At 48.4% G+C, this 13343-nt stretch overlaps 1 protein-coding gene across 1 annotated transcript in view; it reads left to right on the forward strand.

Annotated features, from left to right (window-relative positions):
• The first annotated feature begins 565 nt into the window (after window positions 1–565).
• The window catches only part of LOC144130188 (uncharacterized), a 68587-nt gene continuing 55809 nt past the window's right edge, over window positions 566–13343 (forward strand). The window contains exons 1-4 of the mRNA XM_077664182.1: window positions 566–636; window positions 5002–5034; window positions 7107–7133; window positions 7814–7843. Coding sequence (XP_077520308.1) covers window positions 633–636; window positions 5002–5034; window positions 7107–7133; window positions 7814–7843 — 94 coding nt within the window. The 5' untranslated portion in view covers window positions 566–632. The remainder of the gene's footprint in view (window positions 637–5001; window positions 5035–7106; window positions 7134–7813; window positions 7844–13343) is intronic.

Raw genomic sequence — 13343 nt, forward strand, 5'->3', positions numbered from 1 at the left:
CTTCCCTCTTCCAATCTATCAGACTACATACTATTTCCACTGCTTTTCCCGTCAAAAATTTCCTGTATCCAGTAATTAACCGCCTGTGTCTTGGCCACTCCCCCGTAGTGGGTATGTGCCAGCAACGTCTGAGGCCTTCCTTCCTTCCTTCCTTCATTGTCTGCTGCGCATACGCAAACGCGCTGAAGCGGCGGCCAGCTGGGGAGGGGAGCTCATGCGTCCGACTTCAAAAATGCGATGTAAAGGCATCTGCCTAATTATCTCCTTCGCCATGTTGACTCCAGACCTAGCCCTCCGTAACGCTGTCTCGTATGATCAATTAAGGCTCCCACTCTGGGTGGTGAAAATCGCCAATACTAATCAACCAGCCCGTCAACCCATGCCCATGCTGACCCGCCCGTTAGCAGACGCTATCGGAGTCCTAGCTGAGGACCCCGCCCCCAAGGTACTGGTTCCCCGCTCATCCTTGCTTACAATGAATTAAAAATGCTCACAATCACCGCCAACACCTGTGCATAACGGCTGAAGAAAAGGACACGCTGTTTGCGATTGTTTCACGCGCCACGCCTGAGAGAAGAAGTGAAGATTAGTTCGGTCTTCGGCTGTAACCGCTGCTCGTTCTCATCAAAACCATGGGTGAGTCAAGCACAGTCCGCTTGCATTTGCTTGTATTTCTTGCGAGCGAATCGCAGATTGCGAAACATGGTCGAGGCCACTGACCTTGCGGCCTCTAGGGTGAAACAGCTCTGACCGGAGGGAGGAAGAATCGATCAGCATTTCTTTGAGCACCATACTTTTTTTTTATGTACGCGCGGCCCACCCAGCATGTCCTGGACATGCTAAAAGTGAACAAACTATAACTACGATCTTCCAATACGCGAGCAGGCACATACGGAATATAGGTTACTGCAAGTGATGCAAGCACTCTGGAGGCAGTAGATGAATCGTAAATCACAGTAGGGATTACAGCAGCTCTGTTAACACTGGTATGGCGCTGTGATGCGATCAAAGCGGCAGAAAGTCATTTCCGGCTGGTCTGCGTCTCAATCGTTTTTCTCATTTGTGTAAAATTTTAGTACAAAAGCAGTAGTGGCTTACGCTGGAGGCTGGTCACATTTGTGTCCAACTGTGATGCTGCAACTGGCTAACACCACGTACGCGAATATTCCTGGGCGGCTGAAAAGTGCACTGTCGGAAAACGTTAGTGAGGGGAGAATGCAAGAACGTTGAGGCGCGATATCATCGAAACTTATTCGCTCCATGCCACCCTCTTATGTTACTGTATCCAAGGCAGGGCGAAAGCCGCTGACAGCGACACGCGAGGTGCCCACAATATTTCGCCCTGCGGCTATACGTTACGGCAAGGCACATTGTCAGAAGGTGGTCACGTGAAGTCACACCATCAGGAAGCAAACTCTGATAGCCTCTCGAGATATCCGCGCTCAGTGCCGGAACTTTACAACCCTGTCGAAAAACACAACCGAAAAGTTCCTTTCATCGCAACAGATTTTCTGTAATGTTCTTGAACAAAAACGTGTAGTAACAACATAAATTTTTGCAACAACAGATTTTTGCCTAGTTATTACAGGAAAGTGCTACAGACTTCAAAAAAAGGATTACAATAACTGTAATACTACGAAAAAAATGCTACAAAAGAACAGAAAAATCTGCCGTTACGACAAAACTACAAAACATTTTGTCCAATTTATAACACAGTTCTGTAGTTTTTTTTCGAACCACTGAGCCTGTGCTGCTTAGCCCGATCATAAAGACCCTCCTCGACCAGTTGTGCGTGTACGAAACGCTTGAGCCCTTTATGCGTGCAGCTGTTGTCAAAACTAACCGAGACATGGTACTGGGACCAGAGTGGGCAGAAGGGATAGCGTGGTTGAATCCTGAAAGCACTGCGCTGATATGTGGACGTTCCAGTGCTGCATTTGTGAGGCAGCATAATACACCTCATTTTTCAGTTGCCTGGGGGGAACTTGCATCACATAGTTGTTTCGTTTACCTTTGATGCGAATCTACTTTCAATGGCCAGCGTATTCTTTGTTCTTAAATGGCTTACTTAAGAAGCTGCGTGTCTGCTCATGCACTCATCTAATGTTTCTCGTGTGGCTTTAAAACTCTGGCCACCAGTGCAATTAGACGTACGACGCAAGCCTAATAGGCTAACACGTTTGTTAACATAAAGGCAAACTGGAATCATGTCATATGTGCGAACAACTGTAATCGTAGTACAGGAACTTCTGCAGTTATTTGCAATGGTGAAAATATTATCGAAAGCAAGGGTCGAGAAGTTTTTGTTTCCACTATTTAACCCACAACAATAGAAACCAATTCATTGCATGAATGGCTCAGGAATGGCGTTTTGTCCTAATGCGAAAGCATTATACGCCTCATCGGAAAAGAAACGCGGCGTCGGCGTTGGCCAGCAGCAGTGATCGCAAAAATCCTAGGTGACGTCGCCGTGGTACCAAAGTAAAATCAAATTTATTCCTTAGGTGCGCATTATTGAACCAATAACTTTCAAATTGTCCAGGAGCACGCAGCCAATAGTTCACAAAAACCGTGTTGCTTCCTAAGGAGCAAAATCGAGAGAGTTATGTTATTTGCCCCATGACTGTATTCAAATGATGGGCCTTTAGAAACTAACAATAAACTTTAAGACTGATTAAAAAACTAGAAATAAAAATTCAAGAAATGATTTCGCGTTCAAAGCACGACTGTAGAGTGAAGTGCCCTCTGTAGGTTTTCGTTGTCGTTGCTACTTGAAGCAGCCGCATATAATGGCAGCGGCACACGATGTGTTAAGCGTGTTTCATTACTTCGAGAACTACGGGTGTAGACAAGTGAGCTGGCAGCTCGAACGGGAATGCACGAGGTAATGGAGATTGCAAGTTCGGAAGGCGGGAACGCTGGCTCTTCCGTCTGAATAGATTTACGTACAGAATGCTTCAAAACCTTGGTCCCAAGGGAACAGCTGTATTGCTAGAGATACTTTTTCGACCTGTGGGTCAAGGAGACTATGCCCCAAGCGTGGAAGATTGTTGTCTGAGAGCCTTTTAAATCTCTGCCTTCTTCTTGACGCTTTTCGCCCTGTGAGATGACGAGCTGCTTATGCAAAGTTATGGAGAACATGATTGCGGCCAGGCTTCATTGGTGTTGAGACGAGGCTGCAGTCTTCTGGGACTATATGACAGGCTTTCGTAGGTGTTGATGCAAAATGGTTACGATGCATGCAAAATGGATGCAAAATGGATACACTGTCACATGCGTGGGACCCGCCGCGGTGACTCGGTGGTTAGGCCGCTCGGCTCCTGATCCGGTGTTCCAGGGTTCGAACACCACCGCGTCGATTGCGTTTTTATGGAGGCGAAACGCTAAGGCGCCCGTGTGCTGTGCGATGTCAGTGCACGTTAAAGATCCCCAGGTGGTCGAAATTATTCCGGAGCCCTCCACAACGGCACCACTTTCTTCCTTTCTTCTTCCACTCTCTCCTTCCCTTCCCTTACAACGCGGTTCAGGTGTCCACCGATATATGAGACAGATACTGTGCCATTTCCTTTCCCCCCAAAACCAATTATTATTATGTCACATGCGTGAAGCATGGTCGAAGCCGCAATATTAATGTCACCATTGCAGTATTTTTTAGAAATAGAACGGGCATTTGACACTGTCAGCCGTGTTCATGTAACTATAACTTATAACGTTTGTGACCCCCAAATTTATTCCCACTCAATGTTTAGAATCCTAGTATAACTCAACATGAGTCTAGAAACTCTCATTCACCGCTTACGATTGGGAACAGCCTACACAAATCACTTTCTACATAGAATTGGACGTGGGGAGACTCCACGATGCGCATGGGGCCACGATGATGAGGATGTACCTCATTTCGCTACTTGATTGCCCAGAGCATGACAGTTTTAGGTCACGACTGAAGATAGACTTGACCACCGTTGGTAAAAGGGCTTTCAGTTTTCAAAATGTATTATGTCCGCGGCCGACACATGCGCTACAGAAACAGGAGATTATAGCGCTGAAATCTTTCCTTGAAGACAGTGGCATCCTCGGAAAGTGCTAGATATTACTTGTGTAACTTCCGTGATTGTTCGCCTCGGCGCGTCCTGTCTAGTGTCCTGGCAAACATATGAGTTTTTATTAGGAATCTGATGTAAGGTAATATTGTTATTGTTGCTGCTCCCTAATGCCCTGGCAATCATTTATATTTGTTTCTATTATGAATATGATGTATGTGATATCATTATCGCTGCAGCTAACTGCTCCTTTTCATTTATTGAATTTGTGGTTTTTATACCATTTACTGTGATTAGTACATACCATTCTTTAGAGTATTTGCTCATTTTATGTAACTAGGCAGTATCATTAACTAAATATTTTTAAAATTTTGTTAGAATTTCTGTCATGTCCATTATATTTTTGTCTTGTGGATTGTGTATGTTGTAGCTTTGTTTTGTTGAGCGTTATGTCGTCAGTTCAAGTGTTTTTATTTCAGTTATGTGCAAAGGAGTAGCCGGAGCCATAATCAGGCACCGACAACTCCTTTTATGCCCATGTCAATAAAAAAAATAGATTTGCTCGCATGAAGCTTACAGATAGGCCTCTTTTTCTTTCACTGACGTCTTCGCAAGTTTCCTTCGACGCATTTGTTCCTCTGGGATGGTTTTTCTGTTTGCCTTCTTCTTCGTTTTGGCGATTTGCTTATGAGTACCTTTCGGTCTGCACTTGGTTCGGTTATATGCCGCTTTTGCTGGACTAAAACATTATCGGAAATGAACGTTTTTTGAAAGCGCACTTTTTAAACGTACGTCCCGTCATCATGCGTCATTGCTATACGTTGTTTTAAGCTCTCGCAGTTTGACACTCATTCAAATCGTAGTTTCGGGCCTGGCCCACTGATCTAGAAAATAATCTTAAATGGGTTTTTTTCAACATTTATAACAAAGTGTGATCTTAGAACCTCCGTCTTTTTTGCAGATAGGACGTCCACGCTCCAAACCGCCACCGGCAGTAAGTACCCATTTCATTGCCGACACACTTATCCTCTGACAGGGATAAATTTTATGGGCATATGATGCTGAGAAAAAGACAGGCCCTCATTTAAAGCAGCATACCTGCATATCTAGAAAACATGGGAACGCACGGCTTACCGTCTGTACAGAATACTCACTCATTCTATGGTACAAGAATGTAGTTTGTTCGCGTGTCGCTATTCACTGTACAGATACTACACATGAAATCGTTTTTTTTCTGAAATGTTCTTCACCTGCTCTTCCGACCCATTATCGGGCTTCCTTGAATCAATTGCCATCTTTACTGGCCTCTGTTGCCTCTGGTCTCCTTCGTTTGCTTTACTGGCTTTGAAAGCTATAGTACTGTCTCCTCCTCACGTGAGAGAAAAAACGGATTTCCGAAAGAGGAGCTAAACTTTCGAAGCAGATGGACGCGTGACTGGCGGGCGATTATACGCCTTGCCCTTTGACCGCCTTCACATTGCGGAACCGAAACAAGAGGAGAGTTCTCAAAGAAGAAAAAGCTCTCCTCCGTCGTAGCAGAGTGGTTTAGGCTCTCCACAAGGCAACGCCGCACTAAGAACAATGCTCAGCTGCTTCGTCAATTGTAGCCGCAGTGCGAGGCATAACCTCCTAACTGAACTTACTCCCGGCCTATAAACGTAAGATTAGGCGTGTTTTGCTTCACTAAATGATAAAGTCTCTGCACACTTTCCTCCTTAAAGTTCGATTCGTTGTTTATTCGTTTTCGGAATTCAAACACTCGGTTCTGAGTCGTTTACATTTTTTTTTGTTTCTGCTTACGGGCTATTTCATCGCTTCATTACCTACTATGAACGTTTTGTGAAAAGTTGTCTAGACCGGCGCTTAACACTAAGGGACAAGCTTAGCTTATTCAAGCTGAAACTCCCGCCTTCCGCAGTTTGGTTGGTTCGACGCGCAAAGCGACTCTCCTGGCGTTGTGATTATTGTGTAATAGGCTTTCTGAGTTGGGCTAAGCACTGTCTAGGGTAGACACTCTGTAGAAGCCTTGCAATCTGCCACAAACGCTAACCAAAGGCAGCTCTGAGAAACTCCTATAGTTCGCATTGTATGGCGCCACACCGAACAAAACGAAGCAGATGTCGTCATCATCCGCATATCGACTACGCCCACAGCAGGAACAAAAGCCTCTCCTATGTCTCACCAATTAACCCTGTCCTTTGCCAGCTGTGGCCACCCTATCTCCGCAAAAATCTTAGTATCATCGGTCCACCTAAGTTTCTGCCACCACCTGCTACGCTTGCCTTCTCTTGGAATCAACTCTGTTGCCCTTAAGGAGCATCGGTTATCTTGCCTGCCCATTACATGCTCTGCCCGCACCATTTGTTCCTTTTGATTTCGACTAGGGTGTCATTAACACGCGTTTGATCCCTGACCCACTCTGTCCTCTTTCTGTGGACACTTCTAAATCACTTGGGAATCACACTAGATTTTCTGTAGAAAAGGAAAAATTGCAGTGCCAGCTACACCGTTGGTGCACTGAAGCGAAATAAAGTGGCACAAAAAATGTTCTATGCTAGCTTTATCTTAAAAGGTTATATGTGTTTGAAACAGTTTCACTCCATCTTTGACGACATAAGGCCTATATTCGTGCTTTTTTTCCATTTCTAACATTGGTCCTAGGGGGCCAGTTATTTCACTGAGTTACATCCTTTCCTCGTAGCTACGCTGACGACCTTAGTGCGAACCACCAATTTTGTGAATAGCACTCTAAAATCTGAGGCCCTATATCGTCAGAAAAGGAGCGCTAACTTATGAACAAAGTTTAGATTTTGATTCTTATACTGCAGATTTAATGTTGTCTCGGGACTACTATGCAGTTGTTTATTGCTCAGCTGCGCTTCTCAGAGACCCCGTGAATTGCTGGAGTATTAAAAAGCCAATCTTCAGCACAGCTGACTGTCAGCAATTTTTCGCAATCTCTCTTCCACCGTCTCCATGCCGAAGTCTTGCTGTTGTTTTGTAAAAAGAAACAGCCTAGAGGAAGATATAAACTCAAAATGTGCATTCTTTTGGTTTCTCCTTCAGATACATCGTCCAGAGGTTCTCAAATAGGTAAGAATTCTGTTAACCCACGAGACTAATTTGAAACAAGAAGCATCTGTCACTTTAGAGAAACGCAGCACGGGCGGACGACAGGCGAGGACAAGAAGTGGACACTACACGTCAGTGCAGTTGCGTCAACTTGTGCTTGTTCGTCATTTTTATCAGAATAGTTGCCAACCAACTCTACCAGCAACGTATCTACCTCAGTTATTTGTGATTAGCTTTCTTTAAGTACAAGTCTTCTTGAAGACTATATATAAAAGCATGAGCTGTCCCTGGTTTGCAGAAAAAATATAAAAACTATCATTTTTGTTGAAACCTCACTATTTCCTTCTCAGGGACAAGTTCATCCCACTGTCTAATACCTCTTAGTTCACCTTAATCACCACGAAAGGTCACAGCGTCAGCTTTACATTCTTGAGCGTTTCGAGTTATCGCGTAGGGTTATACCTAAAGTTGAAAAGACTAAAAATGAACACGAACAAGTCTGTTTCTGAACTCATTTATTCAAATCTTCCCAGGAAGTGTATATTCCTGGGAAGCTGCTTGGGGCCTGTTATCAATTTGCTAATTCTTTATAAGCCTCATTTCAACATAGTTTTATGCCAGTCGGTTTAACTTCATGGATATAAAATGGTATAGGAAAGAGTGCATGAATAAATGACTCATAAGACATTTTTCATCCATAGACCAGTCATCTGTGGACTTGTCTGAAACACGTAAGTGTAGATAACTTGTTTCGTATCATAGCCAATAGAATACAGTAAGTTTGTCCAACTCAGTGTTCTTGTTCGATTAGGAATATTTTATAATAGTCCGTGTAACTGATATTTGAATAAAGCAAGAGAGAGAAATATCTTCAATTTGCAACCGTCAAAAATGACGGGGGAGAAGGCTATAGCCTAAACCCCCATTCATTCCCCTAACCCTCGACCGGAATCCCTTGGGACTCGGCGGCGGTCAGGGCGAGACCGATGACTTTGCTTTGTCTTTCTGCTTCGCGGTTGAGCCATAAGGTCTCCCAGGATTGTACATTTCTCTTCGGGTCATTATAGAAGAGGCAGGTCTAGACCCTGTGGGCTAGATCCGCAATGCTATTGCAGCGTATACATCTGGGATAAAATATTTCTGGATGCCATTTACTGTATACTTGATGGTTTGGAAACCCCATGTTTGCAGTTTCCTCCACAAGATTTCCTCTTTCCTACTTAGGTGTTTTTCTGCTGCTGGATAGGTCTTACGACCGAGCTTATAATAATAAAATATTTCATGGAATGTTGTGAGTTCGTCACCCGATGGGAGGTGTCCCTCGCGTGGAGGCGCCGCGTCAGCGGCGATCGACCGGAAAGTGAGCCCTGGGGTGGTCGCGTGCGCCTTCTCGTTAGTAATTATTTATGAGCATCCGCACAAGCGCAACCATACACCTTTTCTTTTTTAATTGGTTTTTGGGGAAATGAAATAATAATAATTGTTTTTGTGGAAAAAAATGGCGCAGTATCTGTCTCATATATCGGCGGACCCCTCAACCGCGCCGTAAGGGAAGGGATAAAGGAGGGAGTGAAAGAAGAAAGGAATGATGATGATGAATCAACATTTATTAAGCCCGAAATAAATCGCTGGCGCACGCAGGCAGCAGACGGGGTAATTCCCTAGTTACGGGACCCATATGTTTCCAGCAGCTCCTGGCCCCTGTCCGTCAGTGCGAGCTGAATCGGTAGGGCGGGGCTGGATAACAAGGTATCCCATCGCTGGGGTTGGGGATTGGAGGAAAGGGGAGGAGGGGGGTCTTGAGTGTTGTGCACTCTGCCAAGACGTGCGGCAGGGTGCCCTTTTCTCTTTTGCAAAGAGGACAGAGCAAATCGTGTTCCGCGGGGTACATGCGGTTCATCAGTAGGGGATGCTCAAGCGATCCCGCCTGCGCTCGACGCAGGATCGTCTGTTGTTGCGTGGTGAGTCTGGGGTGCGGTTCTGGCAGTCTGCACCTTTCCTCGCGGTACATCCGGGTAATGTCCCCAAAGCTGGTGACCGTGTGCCGTCGCTCTTCCGGCTCGTGCTCGGCCCGGATTGACATTTCTCGAGCATGGTAGTCGGCAATGATGTTGCCTGCTACCTGCGAGCGAGTTGGGACCCACACGAGCTCTATGGTTCTTCCCGGAGGCTTGCACTTGAATAGAATGGCTCGGGCCGCGGAGGAGGTTACCCCCCCCCCCCCCCCCCGTGCGGAAGCTTCCGTAGGCTGTCTTTCAGTCGGTGACCACGGGGTCCACTGTCGGCTGTGCGAGTGCGAGGGCCACGGTCACTTCTTCGGCAACTGCGGGGTCTGTTGTCTTCGGGGACGCGCTAACGATCAGCCTGTCTTTTGACGTAACCACCACCGCTGCACAGTCACTGTGTTTTCGGAGCGAGGCGTCCGCGTAGAGGACCCTGGGATTCTCTTCCAGCTTCTGGGCTATGACTTTGGCTCGCGCAGTGCGCCTCTCGTCGTCCTTGCCCGGCGTCATATTCTGGGGAAGGGGTTTGGTCTGAATGGTCGTCTTCCAGTCCTCCGGAAGGGCCGCCTTGATGGGTACTGACTCGATCTGCCATCCTACTTGCGTAGAACGGCTCGTCCGCGTTCCGTGTGACTGAGCCGGATTCTCTGATTAGAGAGGTGGTCTTCGATGAGCTCCTCCACCCTGTTGTTGGTGCCCATGTCTAGCAGTCTTTGCGAGGACGAGTATATGGGCACGCCCAGTGCTTGCTTCGTTGCCTTACGAAGCATCGTGTTTAGGGTGTCCCTATTCGCCTCTGTCAGCTGGAGATACGGGGCGGAGTAGGTAACCCGCGACACGACGAACGCGCGTACCAGGCGCATGGCATCGTTCCCTTTAAGGCCTCAGTTTCTGTTAGGTACCCTCCGAAGCATACTAAGTATCTGTTCGGTTGTAGTCGTGGTCTTTGTGACGGCGGCGTGTGCCTTCCCGTCGCTCTGAAGTAGTAGGCCGAGAATCCTAATCTGCTGTGTTAACTTGACCGTTCTGTCGATGGTGATGATCACGTTCGGCGGCAGCTCCTTCTTGGATTTTCCCGGTTGGATCATGAGCAGCTCTGATTTCTGGGGAGCGCAGCTCAGTCCGCACGACTTTGCGTACTCATTCATGCACGGTCGTTGCCGTCCGCTGCAAGGCTTCCTCCGTCCAGGCATAGGACAGGGCTCGGGTCTTGCACACCGTAATATTGTCGGCGCCTTCGATTTGCTTGAGTACATCGGGCAGGGGCAGGAGGGCCAGATTGAAGAGCAGGGGCGACAAGACCGATCCCTGAGGGGTGCCCCTATCGCTGAGCTCGACCAGGGTCCGACTTCTAACCCTATCCTGATGCTTGCCGTTCGGTTTGACAGAAAATATTTTATGTATCCGAATGTCTTTCGGCCACAGCTGGTCTTGTTCAGACTCTGCAACAAGCTCGCGTGGGACACGTCGAACGCTCCCTTCAGGTCGAGGGCGAGTATCCCGCGCGGCGCGTGCATCGTTGCGGTCTTGACGACCAGTTAGTGGAGTTGGATCAACACGTCTTGGGTGCTGAGATGTTGCCTGAAGCCGTACATCGTCTCCGGCATCTGATCCGTTTCTTCGAGGTGCTTCTGCTACCAGCGAAGGACCATGCGCTCCATATATAATGTAGCGGGCCTTGGCGTCCTTCCATTCCTTCGGTGACCGTGAGCTCTTCCAAGCTTCGTTGATGTGTTCTAGGAGGCCGCGGGCCGCTGTACCGCTCATGTTACCGAGTAGTTTGTAAGTTATGGCGTCCCTGCAGGGTGCACTTCTCTTGTTACTGTCATCTATCCCTGTCCACAATTCCGTCATGGTAAACGGCCGGTCTAGCTCTTCGTTGTGGGTGGTGGGTGGTGGTGAAAACATTTATTCAGAACGGACAGGAGGTGTTTGGATCAGCCCACAAGGGACCGATCCTTACAAACACTAGGTGGAGGTCCCTAGTTTGGGACCCCAGTGGCGGTAGCCGCCGCCCGGGCGCGCCCGACTAAGGCTTGTTGGGCCTGTAAGTCGTGGCAGCCCAGCAGGGTCGCCTCCCAGTCCTCCCGGGTTGGGTTGGGGATGGGGGGAATTGCCGGGTTGGAGGGGAAGGCCCACACCATGTGATAGGTGTCCGAAGACACCTCGCTACAGTGCGGGCAGTTGCCGCTAAAGGAGGGGTCGAAATGTTTTAGGGCTGCCAGGCACAGCAATGTATTGGTGAAGAGGCGGAGATGGAGCCGCTCATCCGCCTTCTTGAGGCCTTTACATGGGCTAGGGTAAAGGCGATGGCTATCTTGATAGTAGGTTGCGATATTTTTGAACGTATAGACCGGATTAACATCGGGTTCCTGATCAGGTGGGGAGGAGAAAACAGCCCGGTGAGAGAGCGCGCGGGCGGCTGCGTCTGCTGCCTCGTTTCCTGCCAATCCCTGATGAGCAGGGGCCCATATGAGGTAACGGTGTGCGGGGTCCGTATCCCGTATGCAATTTTGGTATATTCGATAGGCTGGGAAGGGAGTGCAGCCTTGTTCGACGTTCCGACAGGCCCCTCGCGAGTCGGTGATTATGTATTTTGAATTGGAATGTGAAGCCGCGAGAGCAATCGCGACCTCTTCTGCTTGTGTTGCACTGCGGGCTCTGAAAGTGAGGTCGTTAACTGTGTTGCTGTTGTGAACTACCGCGGCCGTGTACCATCCCCCATGCTGAGGGCCGGAGGCGTCCACGTAGTATACACCTGTTTTGTTGCCATAATATCGGGCTAGCGCTTCCAGGCGCCGACCATTATGGTCTTCATGTGGCATGTTTGCTGGAAGAGGCCGCACGTGGAGGGCACGTCTCCACAGTTCCGGGATATGAAACCTGTCTTCCATTAGAGGGGTGTGTTGGATATGGAGTCGAGCAAGAAGGCGGCGACCCGACTCCGTTAGCGACAAGCGCGTGTACTGCTTTGTAAGGTGCGCCTCCCGGAGCTCCCGGTAAGTATTCACCACCCCAAGGGCCATAAGCCGGCTGTTTGAAGTAGTGATGGGAAGGTCAAGGGCATGTTTAACAATTTTGCGAAGGATGACCTCAAGGGCGTCCTCCTCTTGATTCCGTAGGTGGAGATAAGGAGTCGAATAGAGAATTCGACTAGTTACGAAGGCGTTTGCCAGCCGCAAGGCATCCTTACTTCGTAACCCTCCGCGTTTGTTGGAAACCCGGCGGACCATGCGGCCCACCTGGTCCCCCACCTTACGGAGTTTGGCCAATGTAGTGTCTGGCCGCCTGTGTTTGTGGATGTAGAGTCCGAGTGCCCGTATATCATCACTTTCGCGCATGGGACCACTCTCGAGAGAAAGAGATATTTTAGTTGTGCACTTCTGTGAGTGGCGGAGGTGCACAAATTCCGATTTTTGAGGGGAACATTGAAGACCGCAGCGGCGGGCGTAGCGGTCTACTATCGTCGCCGCTGTTTGCAGGCTGGTTTCAATGTCCCCTGTGCTGCCCTGTGTGGCCCACAGATTGATGTCATCGGCGTACAGGGCGTGCTGCACGCCGGCGACACCACCTAGCTGGGCCGGCAGGTGCATCATGGCCAGATTGAAGAGCAGCGGGGAAAGTACCGCGCCTTGAGGGGTTCCCCGCGTGCCGAGTTGGTAAGGACCATGCTCTCTATCTTGAATTCGAATGTAGGAATGACGATCCATTAAAAATTGGCTTATGTATCGGAATGTGTTGAGGCCACAGTCGGTGTGACTTAGGTTAGTCAGTATTATCTCATGTGTTACATTGTCAAATGCCCCTTTAAGATCCAAGGCGAGTACTACCCGGTCATTATGGGGACATTCGAGGGAATCAAGGACTTCCCTATTGAGTTGCAGGAGGACATCCTGTGCGGATCTGTGTGGGCGGAATCCGAACATGGTGCTCGCAAAGACATGTTTCTGTTCAAGATATATATATGTAACCGATCCCGCACCTTCGTCTCCATTAGTTTGCCCACACATGAGGTGAGCGAGATAAGGCGGAGGTTATCTGTGTCAATTGGTTTGCCAGCTTTAGGAATAAAAGTCACCAAAGCCGTTTTCCATTCGATTGGCAGGGGGGTGTCCCCGCGCCAAATCGCATTGACGTATTCCAGGAGGGACTGGTATACCAAGTCGGGCAGGTTCGTCAAAAGCTAGACTGTGACCTTATCCCGTCCTGGCGCAGTGCCCCGTTTCAT

Source organism: Amblyomma americanum, chromosome 4 (assembly GCF_052857255.1).
Source record: "Amblyomma americanum isolate KBUSLIRL-KWMA chromosome 4, ASM5285725v1, whole genome shotgun sequence".
Classification (NCBI taxonomy): Eukaryota; Metazoa; Arthropoda; class Arachnida; order Ixodida; family Ixodidae; genus Amblyomma; species Amblyomma americanum.